The sequence below is a fragment of the Dermochelys coriacea genome, chromosome 7 (genome assembly GCF_009764565.3).
Source record: "Dermochelys coriacea isolate rDerCor1 chromosome 7, rDerCor1.pri.v4, whole genome shotgun sequence".
Taxonomy (NCBI): Eukaryota; Metazoa; Chordata; order Testudines; family Dermochelyidae; genus Dermochelys; species Dermochelys coriacea.
The window spans coordinates 12,123,804-12,137,288 of NC_050074.1; the positions used below are offsets into that span (position 1 = coordinate 12,123,804).

General features: G+C 38.3%; 1 protein-coding gene across 4 annotated transcripts in view; it reads right to left on the minus strand.

Moving 5' to 3' along the window:
- The window catches only part of LOC119859190 (contactin-3), a 253,218-nt gene that overhangs the window by 63,085 nt on the left and 176,648 nt on the right, over positions 1 to 13,485 (minus strand). For all 4 annotated transcript variants that reach the window (XM_043518954.1, XM_038410988.2, XM_043518955.1 and 1 more), the window contains exons 4-6: positions 11,463 to 11,666; positions 11,023 to 11,125; positions 9,897 to 10,081 (exon numbers count right to left, since the gene is read on the minus strand). In XM_043518954.1, the coding sequence (XP_043374889.1) occupies positions 9,897 to 10,081; positions 11,023 to 11,125; positions 11,463 to 11,666 (492 nt within the window). The remainder of the gene's footprint in view (positions 1 to 9,896; positions 10,082 to 11,022; positions 11,126 to 11,462; positions 11,667 to 13,485) is intronic.

Consider the following 13,485-nt stretch of genomic DNA (forward strand, 5'->3'; position numbering starts at 1 on the left):
ATAACCAATTATCTCACAAAAGAAAGGAACCATTCACACTGCATCCTCTTCAGCATTTCTTGAAATAAATGTAGATATCATATGACAGCTGCCACCCCTTTCCTTTGTAAACAAGGGAAATGGGGAACTGGCAGTTACAAGCTAACTGGGTAAAAGGTAATAATAACCTGGCCCTTTAGTAGCTCTCCACTGAAAAGCAGGAAGTTACTTGTCAGGTTATTACTATGAATTCCATTTGAAACAGAAATAAGTAAAGTTTGTATTAAGTCTGTATTCTCATATATGCTATTTCTTCTCACAACAGACAAACCCGGGACTTTGCATTTGCAAAAACCAGATGTAGGGTTGTGTAATACTTAGCTAAAATAAGACTGCCAGGGCTCAAAACCATAACTTTCTTGATTTTATGGATTTTCTGCAATTGTTATTTTCTTCTGAAAAAAGAAGGTTGTCTGGAATTTGATTCTCCTTCTTATAATGTTCTGCCAGAACTTAAGTTTACAGAATTGGTACCTTATGTACTTGTCCAGTCTAGCTTTGATTGACTGCTAACAGAAAGGGGATAAGTAATTTACCATTGGAAGATGGCTATCAGTGATAAATGAAAAGTACTTTCATTTTTAACTTCTTAATGTACTCAATCTTACTGGGTGAAAACTGCATTTTAAAAAGTGAAGTACTTCACACCTTCTTCTGAGCATTTTACGTAGAAAATATAAACAGTCACTATTAACTTGTTGACCCAGACCCTAGAAAACCCAGCATTACTGCATTCCGCAGTATAAAATAATGATGGGTGAATATGAAAAGGTTCAGATAAACATCCGCTCCAGAAATGTTATGAAAAGAGCATTGCTCCACATTCAGACAATACCAGGTTTTGGGGAAACGAAGAACAACAGTTACTGGAAATATTTTGACTGTTAGAAAAAGATTTGAGGTAAAGTTTTTGAAAATGCTGAATGACCTAGAAGCCTAAGACTCTTTTACAAAAATGATTTGGGGCCCCCAAATGAGCACCTCACCAACATTAATCTTCACAACTCTTTGGCAAGGTAGGGAAATATCTACATTTTATAGATGGAGTTCTGAGTACAGCTGGCTGGAAAATGGAAATCCATTCTTATGAAATATTTCAAGCTTTTGAAAAAAATCTTAAACTGAGATGAAACATCAACAATTACAAAAAATTTTTCATAGGATGGGTTTTCTAAAATAATTCTCCTTTGGGAGAAACAAAATGGGATGTTTTGGTCCCCCGGCTGCCTTCTGCCTCTCTGTCCCTAGAGCTGGGGGAAGACCGAGAGGTCAGAGTTAGGATGCTCAGCCTCAGCAGCCTTCTGGGAAAGATTTTGTCAGTTTCATTGGTAGAAAAATAAAAGTGACACAAGCCTCCCAGGTGGGAAGCCATCATTTGGATTTTCCCAATAGAAACATCAAAATTTTTAGTAAAAAATGAAATGTTCTCACAAAAAAATTCAGTTTTGCAAAAAGGGCACTTTGGGTTGGAAAAATCATTCTGATGAAAAAATTTCAACTCGCTCTAGTACTGAGGCAGAAAGGGCCTAATGAATTCCTGTTGAGATGGTGACTACAATGGAGTTACACCAGGGATGAATTCAGCTCTGAGAAATTAATGACTTGCTGTTGGTCACAAAGGCAGCCTACAGGGCAGCTGAGAACTGAAACCAGATCTTCTTATTCTCAGGCCAGTGTCTTAGCCACAGGATCTTTAGTCTGCCATTTGGATGAAGATTTGGGTTGGTATTCTTTTTATACAAAGCAGCTCACCCGTTTCTGTAATGTAAGATACCTCCAGGTCTATATTCCTCAAAAGATGTTGTTTTGACAGTGTATTACATTGGGCTCATTACAATAATTAATTAAAATAATGCAGTATAATGTTATCCTAACAGGTGCTAATATCATACCTGTTACAGGTCACTGATGTATAAGCACATGGGATGAAACTCTCATGTAAAGATTAAATTAACCACGCAGTACACATCTGGCAGTTAAGGGGATTATGTAGTTTAAACCACTCTCTTCTGTCTCATCCTCTGTGAAATCTTTCAGAGGTTCATTTGTTTTGCAAACTAGCTGTGCAAACAAGACCATGACCAGACCATCTTTTAGGACTATGTGATGCTAGGTGAACGACCTTGAAGAAAGGAGTTTCCCAGCTGAAAATCCCAAGGGCTGAGACAGGAACAGTGAACGGGGCTTTTAAGCAATGAGATTCCAGGGGAGTCCAAGGGGAACAGAGAAACTGTAGATTTTGTTTATGCCCTATCTCAGCAGATACCGTTCTACTGAAAAACCTCTTGTAGCCTAAGGAATGCACTTTCAACTGCTCTCTTTATTGAGGCATTCCTCAAATATAACTCAGGTTCATCTCTGCTTCACACAAACTTATTATCTTACTATCACCACATTTATATACATCTCCAAAGATAAATTATTAAACTGAAGTTACAAAAAGAACCATTTATGCTAAAGCTTCTTGCACTATGAAAGCCTGAGCATAGATGTCTGCATGTTTCTTGCACTTTGCATACCTAAATATTTATGTAAAACAGGCAACAGTATTTGCATTATCGATGGATCCATACATGTGCAATATTTCACATCTGCTTTATACCCTCATTTGAAAGCATTTCTACAAAGTAGATTTAAAGTAGCCAAGTTCTTTGATGCTTATAGCTATAAAATTAATCATTTTCTGAATTCCCGAGAAAGGGAAAGTTCTGTCTTGTCTGTAAATTTTCATTCTAGGACACTCCACAATAGTTTTCATCGCAGCTTGTTGTCCATCTCCCCAGCTATTGGGAGCAAACCAGACCTTTACTCTGAGCCTGGCCTCAGGACGACCCCGCAAGGAAGAACTCTCTAGAACAAAAGATTCCAAAGCTGAATAATACTAACTATAAGTTCAAAGGCACTATTCAACTCATACCATTTGCAGCAGAGCCTTAACATGAAATTTAAGGAACACCCTCTTTTTTTTCAAACGACTTAACAAGTGAGCAATCGCAAGGGGGAAAAAAGGACATAATGCAATCCTCTGAGGGAGAGTCAGACTGACATAGAGGGTCCTAGAATGAAAACTCGCAGGTAAGACAGAATTTTCCCTTTCTGAGTCCCCTCCATGCCAGACACTCTACACAGTGGGATGCAGAAAACAGTACATCATTTCTAGACAGGGAGAAGGATTCAGTTTAACCATGTAAGAGTTACTAGGATACCCTTTTCCATAATACCTTCCACGAAATGGTGCATTAGCAGGTGTGAGGGTGTGAACTCCATAAGGTTTGAGAAAGTATGGATGTAAGACCATGGTAATAGTACTTCCTCATAGGATGAATATGATCTCTCCATCCCTCCCCGTCCGCCCCAAAAAAAAAACCCACTTTTTTTTTTTTTGTTAAATAGTGTCTGGTAAGAGAGGAGTTAAACCAGAAGATTTGAGTACTTCAGCTACATACATCTTTACTCTCCTCTAGGCACTGTTTGCATTAACTTATGCATTCTACTTGTTTAGGATATTCAGATTCATCCAGAAAGACAACAAACACCACGTCCTATTAAAGGAGAAAGATTGTGGTGACCTTGGGTATGGAGGCCTGGTTAGTTCACAAAACTACCATGTTTAATAGACCATGGAACTGAGGTTTCACTGAGAACAAACCAAACTCTGAAACCCCCTTGGACAAGGAAGCGGTGAGTAGACAACACGTTTTCAGTGAGACAAGTAAGAGACCTATCACTGTGAAGCTGAAAGTGGGTTTTATTAGGATTTGTAGTATACAGATCAAGATCATGATAGCAATCTGCATTTTGTCAGAGTTGTGGTCCTCAGGAATTTGTTATGTGACAGTGATGCAAGACTCTTTTGGGTATCTTACAGTGCAACGTACTTGCAGTCTGACTTGTCTTTCCAAGAAACGCTGGCTTTGAGCCCCATCACCAGCTGACTTATCCCGATGTGTGCCCCTTGTTACATCAAGTGATAAACTGATATCATTTGTGAATTTCCCTGAAATACTAACAGGCTGGGTATCATATTCTTAAATGCATGACAGTAGTTCAAACCTTCCTCTTAGCTTCCCAGATGATGGGTAAGGCAGTGCTAGATTTTGGTTTGGGACAGGGATAAGTCCCTGTTGCACTGTTATGTGCGAGTGTGTATTGGGAGTTTGAGAAGCGGTTCCAGATATATTTAAATCAGGACTGAGAACCAAGACCTTCTGAGGGTTAACAAGAAGGTGAATAAAATCACTTTGGCCTGTTCCTTCACAATATTCTTTACTCTCAGTGGCTGAGAGGGGAAAAAGGCAGAAAAGAGGCCTTTTAGCCCACTTCTTAGTGGACTAACGGAACCACTCTTTTCCTCATGAAATACCCCTTTTGGTTTTCCACCTGGATTTGAAAGCAAATAGATTCATAAATAGGCTTCCCTTCTAGTCCGTGAGGTGCCAAAAGGCTAAATGGTCTACACTTTACAGCCTCAGTATGAAGTGCATTTTGCTGAGCCAAAATAAGTTTCCTTTTTAGTACAGAACCCTGAGGAATCAGGTAATACTTTCTTCCATTTCTCTTCTAAAATAAACTTTTTCTTAGCTGATAACTTAGACGGGGAATTTTGCAAGGGCTGTAATTGGCCCATCCATTTGTTTGCTCATACTTGCTCCCAAAGGCTTTCAGTTTTGGCTGCTGGGCCACATGAGACATGATGAGAGGTTTGTCATCTGAATGGAGGTATGAAAGTATTTGAGAATACTTGTATACCACTTACAACACAACAAGGGAAGTATTCTATATTGAAAATGCTTCTTGTTGTAGCAAAAGCTAAAGTATCTCTGGCTGACACTCCCTGATCGTATCTTCACTAGATCTCCAAGAAGTTTATTTCCACTTTCTGAAATTTTGGGAAGATAATGTAATGATGGATTTCCACCTGGAATATTGATCTTGTTAGGAGATCCGAGATCTAAAATGGGCTACATCACTTTGTTTTCTCTTTGATACCACAAAATCTTGTAACCTTACCTAAATATCTGTCTCTCTACAGAACTGGTTCTATCATTCCATTATGCAGGAGAAACTATTGGCCCCTACATCTTTTGATGCTATGAAGGACTTGTTGATAGTGCTGTTTTATTTTAATTAAATTCTGGGAATGGATAAACTTGCCCCCCAGGACAATTAACGAGTTCTATTTTATATCCTCCCCTGATTATGTCAAACATCCATTTTCTGTGGTAGTTCACACCCAGATGAGGACACATTGTGAAACTCCACACATAAACAGACTTGTTTGCCCAGACTTGGAAAAATCAAGAGGAGCTTTTGGAGTTGGATGGTTTTCCAGACAATCCCAGCCTTGGTCTTCCAACTCTCAAGACAGCAATGGCCTCCTCCTAACGTGTAATGCCCCTGCTGGAACCTCGAGAACATTTCCCAAGATAAGGTAATTTGAAGATTCTCCTCCTGGACAAAGGGAGGGACTTATTCCTCTTCTCTAAAACCTCATGAAAACTCTGTGACAAAGAGAGCCATGGAGCCAATGCAGAGAATGGTAGGGAGTTCTTCCTTAGAGGGATCTTAAGACCAGGCTCTGAGCAAAGATCTGGTCTGTTCCCGGTTGCAAAGAGATGGGGAACTCCCTACAGGGAAGACATGGAGGGAACTGAGAACTGGGGTGAAAAACTCAACTGTACTGGCCTGTGTTTTCAGCTGACCCAGTAGTCAGGCAATACGTTAGTAGAAAAATTAGTTACAATAGTTGAACCAAAATTACCACCTTATGATATTCGGCAAAATGGAAAATTTCTTCTCTGCTTTTCTAGATAACAGTGCAATATTTTTCCCAATCTCAGGCTATGACTCTCAAGCTACTTTACCACCACGTCTATGGAAGTGATGAGCTTATTTGTATAAACAAAACTAAATGACTAAGCATTAATTTGCCTTTTTTTTGGCAAAATAAGTGAGTTTTGGGGTTATTACCTGAGGTTCCCCATCCTCTGTAACCAAAAGGACACCCCCAAAAACCCATAAACTGCCTTCAATACCTCCAGCAATCAGACTTATTTTTTGTAAATTTTAATAACTGGGGAAATTGTTAATACATAAAAAGATTAACAATCTGTGTCAGTAGCAAAGCAATTAAATCATTAGATACCATTGATGATTAAGTTTCAAGTTGATCAAGCTCAACAACTCGTCAATGTTAATTTGTTTATTTCTAGTTTTGTAATTAATGTTGTGAAGAAATCTCTATAACAAGACAGATTGAGGTTATCTGACAAAAGAGCTACTATTTTAGAGTGTATATAATTCGATTGCTCTAGCAATGCTCTATTTTCAAAGATACTGAAATCTCAATGTAGCTTTACCATAACATTACTGCAGACCCAGATCACCAGCAGCTTATACACCAACAATTTATAAGGGGGTTGACCGTCTCTTGGTCTATACACCTGCATAAGGGTATAAATCCTCCTTTCACCTTACACTTGCCAGACCTTGGGTCCAGGTGAGCAGAAATAGGGAGGTTGCTGTTCACCCATTGCTCTCCTAAGCGAGTGGCCAGGGAATGGACAGAGTCTTGGTTTTGCTGCAAACGTGCTGGCCAGTACAATAGTAATGTATTGCTATTATAGACCAGCAGAAAAATGACTAACCTAAGGAGCAAGAAAGGAAAAGGGAGGGAATTGTGCCCCTCCATTAAGCTCTTTGCCTCAATAATAGTTGCATCAGTTGAATTCCACTGGTTCATTTTGTGTTTAAAAATGCATTTCCTTTGATCATTTTAAAACGTGTTGGCACTAATTTTATTTTGTGACTTTTTTTGCATGACGAGATAGGATAAAGAGGAATTCACAGACATCTATACTTATTTTAGGTACTTTTATCTTGTCACCTTTTATTTATCTCTAATCTACATAAAAGTAATCTTTTTCACCTCTCCTCATTTGGAAGCGTCTCCATGCCTCCAACCATCTTTACTGATGTTTTATGGGATGAGGGTGATCGTAACGGAGCACAATACTGAAGGTGTGGGGAATCTATCTATGTCATGATGATATAATAAACTAGAGCAATATCTGACCTAAGTTTTCAATTTTTAAAAGACAAGGACTGTAGTGTGGAGAAATCAGGTATTAAACATGTTAGAACTATGGAAAGAAAAATAAGTTGTTAACTTGATGTTGGATCATCCCCTAATAAACTCCTTCAGGAAAGAAATAATTAAGAGGATTAATATGATCTTAATGACATTATGAAAGAGTCAAGAATATTTGTTTTAGATATCTATTTTAATTAGCAACTTCAGAAAAGTGTTGAAAGTAGTGTTTAAGAACCCGGTGCTGAATTAGAATACCACCACCTGCTCCATTATTTATACAGTGCCACTGGTGTGCATGGCATTTTTAATAAGCACAAAGAAATACGCTCACCCCTCCAATATAGTATTTATACATAAAACAGGCCCAGACTCAGAAAAACACTTAGAATATACTTAACTTTAAGCCCCAGTCCAACCTTATTCAGCAAAGTACTTAAGTACGTGATTAACTTCAAGCATGTCCCTAAATCTGATTTGTCAATAACAATTAAGCATATGCTTAAAGTCAAACACGAGACTAAGTGCTTTGTGGAATGAGGGCCATAATTAGTAAAAACATCAAACTTTTTGATGAGAAAAGAGGGCAGGTTAGTGTGGTAACTGTGTGAGAGGAGGATATACCCCCCCCCCCGGTGAATCATATTAGATTCTTCATTCGTTATGTGCACATTTCACCACATACGAGTAACAGAAGCATCTCAGACTCATAAAACCTTTAAACACCAGCCAACCCTCACTAGTATCACCACCATGCATTATAATGCATCTTATCAGAGGTGGTGCTTTCTAGCAGATGGTTGATCTTTTCTGAATCCTTAATATATTGCATTAGTTTTAACTAAATTTCTCACCCTGTGCTTCTCAGACTAACTTCTTCAGGAACTCCAAATAACTGACACAGGAGTTTACTGGATGATTAATCTTCATATACTTTAAGCTTACATTTCTTTACCAGAAAGATTTCTGAGCTGTGATATCAAAGTAGAAAGACCTGGTAAGACTCTGATTCTGTGGTATGGATTTCACTAAGCAGAACAAATGTATCAACTTGTACAACTTTTGTACCATTATAATATGTATAGTGGTTGTTTTTGTCTTAACCATCAATAATAGGGATGAACCTATTCCCAACACTGTAGCTGAATACTAACTCTGAGAGAGTTCAAATTCCCATGTGGATACAGAGTTTGCAGTGAGCATTTTCATCCTTTTACAGTTCTAAGGTCAGAGGCAGGTCAGGACTCTGTTCTCAGTAGTCCCAACCCAGTCCTGCCATCCATTGTGCAGAAACTTTCTTTGATTCAGGCATGGTGTCCTCTAGGAGCCCCAGTGCAACATAGGAAACAGCGTCCTGTAGGTTAAATTATGCCAAGTAACCAATCTATCAGTTGTTTTGAACCAGTGTGTTACACCAGGTTTGTGGTGTGGCGGCTCATAAATCAATGCGTTTATAACACTGTTGTAAAACTGCTGTAACCAAGTGACAAACTCGATGGATGTACTGTCACTTACTTAAGACTTTGCAAGTTGCTAATGAAAGTCATTCTATGAAAAGCAGTGCACAGAGCCAAGTCTCAGATGTGGTGCTGGCAGATGATTAATCCTAGCCTTTTTGTACGGTATTTTATATATATAATGTTTATTGTAGGATTCATAACTGCAACCTGTACCTGGAAAAACAGTCTATCCTTTTTCATTTAATTGAAGATGGGGGAAAATTGCCTTTCCACTTATTTGTAAAATCACCTTTATATAAATTGAATCAAAATTCAGGAAATCTATGCTGTAGCGTTTTGTGTACTGTATCAAAGAATAAACATCTGAAAAGAATATTTCTGTAATCTTCTTTGAGTCTACATTCTGTCCTTGTATATACAACTTTTGTATCTTTGTTAAAATAATCTTACATGAAGTAAACATTTCAAAGCATACAGTGAAACAATTTGTTTAATTGCTACTCCTAAGGAAAATTACATTTGCCGAGATTTGACTTTTACAAAAATTGTCAATTGCCAGTTTGCTTGTAAATCACTTTACCATTAAGAAAATACCAATATGCATTGTTGATTTCAATTGGCTGTATAGTTTTAAATGCACAAGAGACTGTAGCTGTTCTCCAGCTATTAAATTCCACGTTTCTTCATCTTCTAAGTTAGATTACATTCCCTAATTTATTTATTCATTTTAAAGTCTCATTGGTCCTTTTGAAACAAAGGATTTGAGAGTATTGGAGAATAATTTTTACTAAACCAAGATGGAATTTAATTTTCCTGTAAATATGATTTGATAATCCCAAAAGGATCCTCAAAAATCTGCTTATTTATTTAAATGGAAGTATGGCTTCCACATGTAGTATGCAAAACAATTATGGCCATTGGAAAGCTTTTACCTATGCATCAATGACATTATAAAAAAAAAAAATGAGAGTTTTAGGTAACTAACTATTCTGTTGCAACAACCAATTCATTAAATGTAGTTCTTCCCATACCACTTCCAGGAGCGCTCCTGAACATGGACTGTTCTTAGCAGGAGAAAGCCCCTCATTTCCTATTTTTGAAGCTTTAAAGACTGTTTCTCTTGGAATAAAGCCTGTTTAAACAAAAAACTTCAGAACTGGATGTGGAGATTCTCTCCTTCTCAAGTAGCAATTAGATGGCATCTGATTTTTAACTGCAGGAATTCTATGGTACTGTATTAAATTATGTATCCATAGTCTGTCCTACGTAAATTGCACTCTTATTTTGTAATGAGGAAAGCTTCCTACCATAATAGGTGAGACGTCCTCTTGCAATGTTTTTCCCTCTTGAGTTTTCAGTAATGCACTCATAGAGGCCTGCATCCTCCTGCTGGAAATTTGGAATTTCAATCATGCCACTGGATTTCCTCAACTTTACTTTACTTGGAAATGGCAGTCCATCAGTTCTTCTCCAGTTTATCTGAGGCACCGGGCTAAAAAGAAAGTTATGGGATTAGTTACTTTTAAAAAGTTTGCTTATACACACTCATTTGGCAACATTATATACATAATATGAAATTAAAATAACCTCAAAACTGACTAAAGAAAAAACGTTTGTAGTCAATTTTTATCCAATATACAACATATATTAGAGATGATGGAATACTGAAGAAACTGATTTGCAAATATGTGCATTGTGTTTGGTTCATTATTAGTTGTGTTGGCAGATTGTCCATTATTCACAACAATTTGGATGACTGTTCAGTGTTTTAAAACTTTCTACAAATCCCAGTAGTTTCATTCCAGAAATACTTTAGAATAGGATTTTCAAAAAATCGTAGTGTTGGTTTCCCAGTGAAGTCAAAGGCAGTTTTATGATTGACTTCCATGGGAAGAGAGATAGGACAAGGCTCAGCGCTTTTGAAATATGCATTCTTCAATTGCTATTAATTAATTCTCTGATTTTAAAAGTTTCAGTCTCCTATTCAATAAGCACAAGCAATATTATGTGATTTAGGTTGCCAATCTCACATCCTAATTAACGAATACTTGGCAAAGCTCTCATCAAATTACTCACAGAATAATTGGCAAATACATTTGCATAAATTAAGACTGGTTCTCAAACCATTTGTGAAGAGCAGAAGGGATCAAGTTTGGATAAGAGGAAAGAACTATGATGACGTGCTAAGAAACTATTTTTATGGATATTTACGATGTCAAAGAAAAGAAGTATTCTGACAGCATCAGTTAACAGTACAATGAGAATTCTGTGTGTGTGTGTGTGTGTGTGTGTGTGTTGGCATGCCATGGATGGTTTGAATAAATTCAATACAACATCATATTGATTTTATTCAAGGTAACTTGAAGTCATATTTAAATTGCTATGTTGCCTAAATACATGTTTTTAATTTTAATAAAGTGTATAAGAACTTACTTTCCTAGGGCAAAACATTCCAGTTTCACTGTTGAACCTTTAGCTGCAGGAAGTGTCTCAGGAAACTGAACTTCTATTTTGGGTTCATATTCACCCATAACACCTGTAAATTATGAGAAGGACAAAAGATCAGTAGTTTTTATTTGTATAGCTCTGCCTTTTTCTTTAGCATTACAGCAAGTTAGGTTCAAAATATCCATCTCTTCTGATCAAAGGCATACTGTTTTTAAAAAAATGCATGGGCCTCAGGCTTTTCTTCCCATGAGACAAATAATTTAAGTGTACAGTAGAGTAGTTCACAGTCAGCACGATTCTTTTGATTAGAAACTACTATTTTTGATATGCATGGAAGATTATTATACATATGATAAAAAGTCCAGGTACTATGTGTATGTAGATAGCAGTTTTAACCAATATACAGTTTCAGATTGAAGTCATACCATCTGTGCGCAGCACTAGAGGGGTTGGTGAACTGAGAACTCTGGTGTTTGTTACAGTGCTGGTCCCAACACAGGTGTAATTTCCTACATCTGATGGCTCCACTTTAGCTATGTAGAGATGCCCAGTCTCTTGAGACACAAATCGGCGACTGTCCTCTTGTACAAACGATGGATATTTATTGAAGATCCAAGCAAATGACAGTTCTAATTTGTGTTTAAAAAAAATGAAAAAAAAATATGAATGTAATACACACAGTCTGTCTGATAGCACAAGAGGTGGGCTTCATACTGGCAGGTATAATATTCTTGCAAATACTGGTATCTGGGTGTAGTCAGAAGAAAAGGAGTACTTGTGGCACCTTAGAGACTAACACATTTATTTGAGCATAAGCTTTCGTGAGCTACAGCAACTGAATGCATCCGATGAAGTGAGCTGTAGCTCACGAAAGCTTATGCTCAAATAAATTTTTTAGTCTCTAAGGTGCCACAAGTACTCTTTTTCTTTTTGCGAATACAGACTAACACGGCTGCTGGGTGTAGTTAGTTATGCCTCAACCAGGAGGGATTGGCCATTTTACCTGGGAAAACTTATATAGAAAAACACCAGTATTTCCCTACCCCATCACCTTCCACAGCTCCCAAACAGTCACAGGCAGGAAACTGTATATATCCACTGCTTCAAATATGTGGTGTGGTATCCTACTTTACACTGCAGTGACCATGATATGGAGTCAGTACTTTAACTAGTGGCCCACACAATATTTCTTCCTTAGCTTTTGATGAATTCTGAATACCAGGGGTACACACGCTTGCAAAGAGAGTAAGAGAATAGAAAATGTATTAATATATATGTGTTGGCACGTGTGTGTGTGTGGGATGGAATCAGAATTGCTCACCCATGTGTCAGAAGCCCTAGATTATTACAAGCTAACAGATTCTCAAGTGATCAGGATTTGTGCTTTTGTTGCAGGAGGGTGCAAGTTCTATCTTCACTGTCTCTGAAAAGTTTCCCAGGTGTGCAGAATAGTAACACCTGTGAAGTCCTAGATGACCACAGATTTATAAAAAACAGTATTTTAGAACTGCTCCTCTAAACTTCAGGGAGGGATAAGCCTTACAAGTCAATTTCCATTGTTTTTGTGGTTTTACATATTTTAAATGTAATTTTTTTTGTCAGTTATTAATAGATGTTTATTCTTAAGCCCTGGTCTACACTGGGGTGGTGGTGGTGGTGGTGGTGGGGATCGATCTAAGTTACACAACTTCAGCTACGTGAATAACATAGCTGAAGTTGACGTACTTAGATCAACTTACTGTAGTGTCTTCACCGCGGTGAGTCGACTTTGCTGCCGCTCCCCTGTTGACTCCACCTGCGCCTCTCATGGCGGTGGAGTACAGGAGTCGAGGGGAGAGCGCTCGGGGGTCGATTTATCGCGTCTAGATTAGACGAGATAAATTGATCCCTGCTGTATCGATCGATCGCTGCCGATCCGGTGGGTAGTGTAGACATAGACCTGGGGTATTCTATCTGCTACCCAAGATCCATAAACCTGGAAATCCTGGACGCCCCATCATCTCAGGCATTGGCACCCTGACAGCAGGATTGTCTGGCTATGTAGACTCCCTCCTCAGGCCCTTCGTTACCAGCACTCCCAGCTATCTTCGAGACACCACCGATTTCCTGAGGAAACTACAGTCCATTAGTGATCTTCCTAAAAACACCATCCTAGCCACTATGGATGTAGAAGCCCTCTACACCAACATTCCACACAAAGATGGACTACGAGCCGTCAGGAACAGTATCCCCGATACTGTCACGGCTAACCTGGTGGCTGAACTTTGTGACTTTGTCCTGACCCATAACTATTTCACATTTGGTGACAATGTATACCTTCAAATCAGCGGCACTGCGATGGGTACCCGCATGGCCCCACAGTATGCCAACATTTTTATGGCTGACTTAGAACAACGCTTCCTCAGCTCTCGTCCCCTAATGCCCCTACTCTACTTGCGCTACATTGAT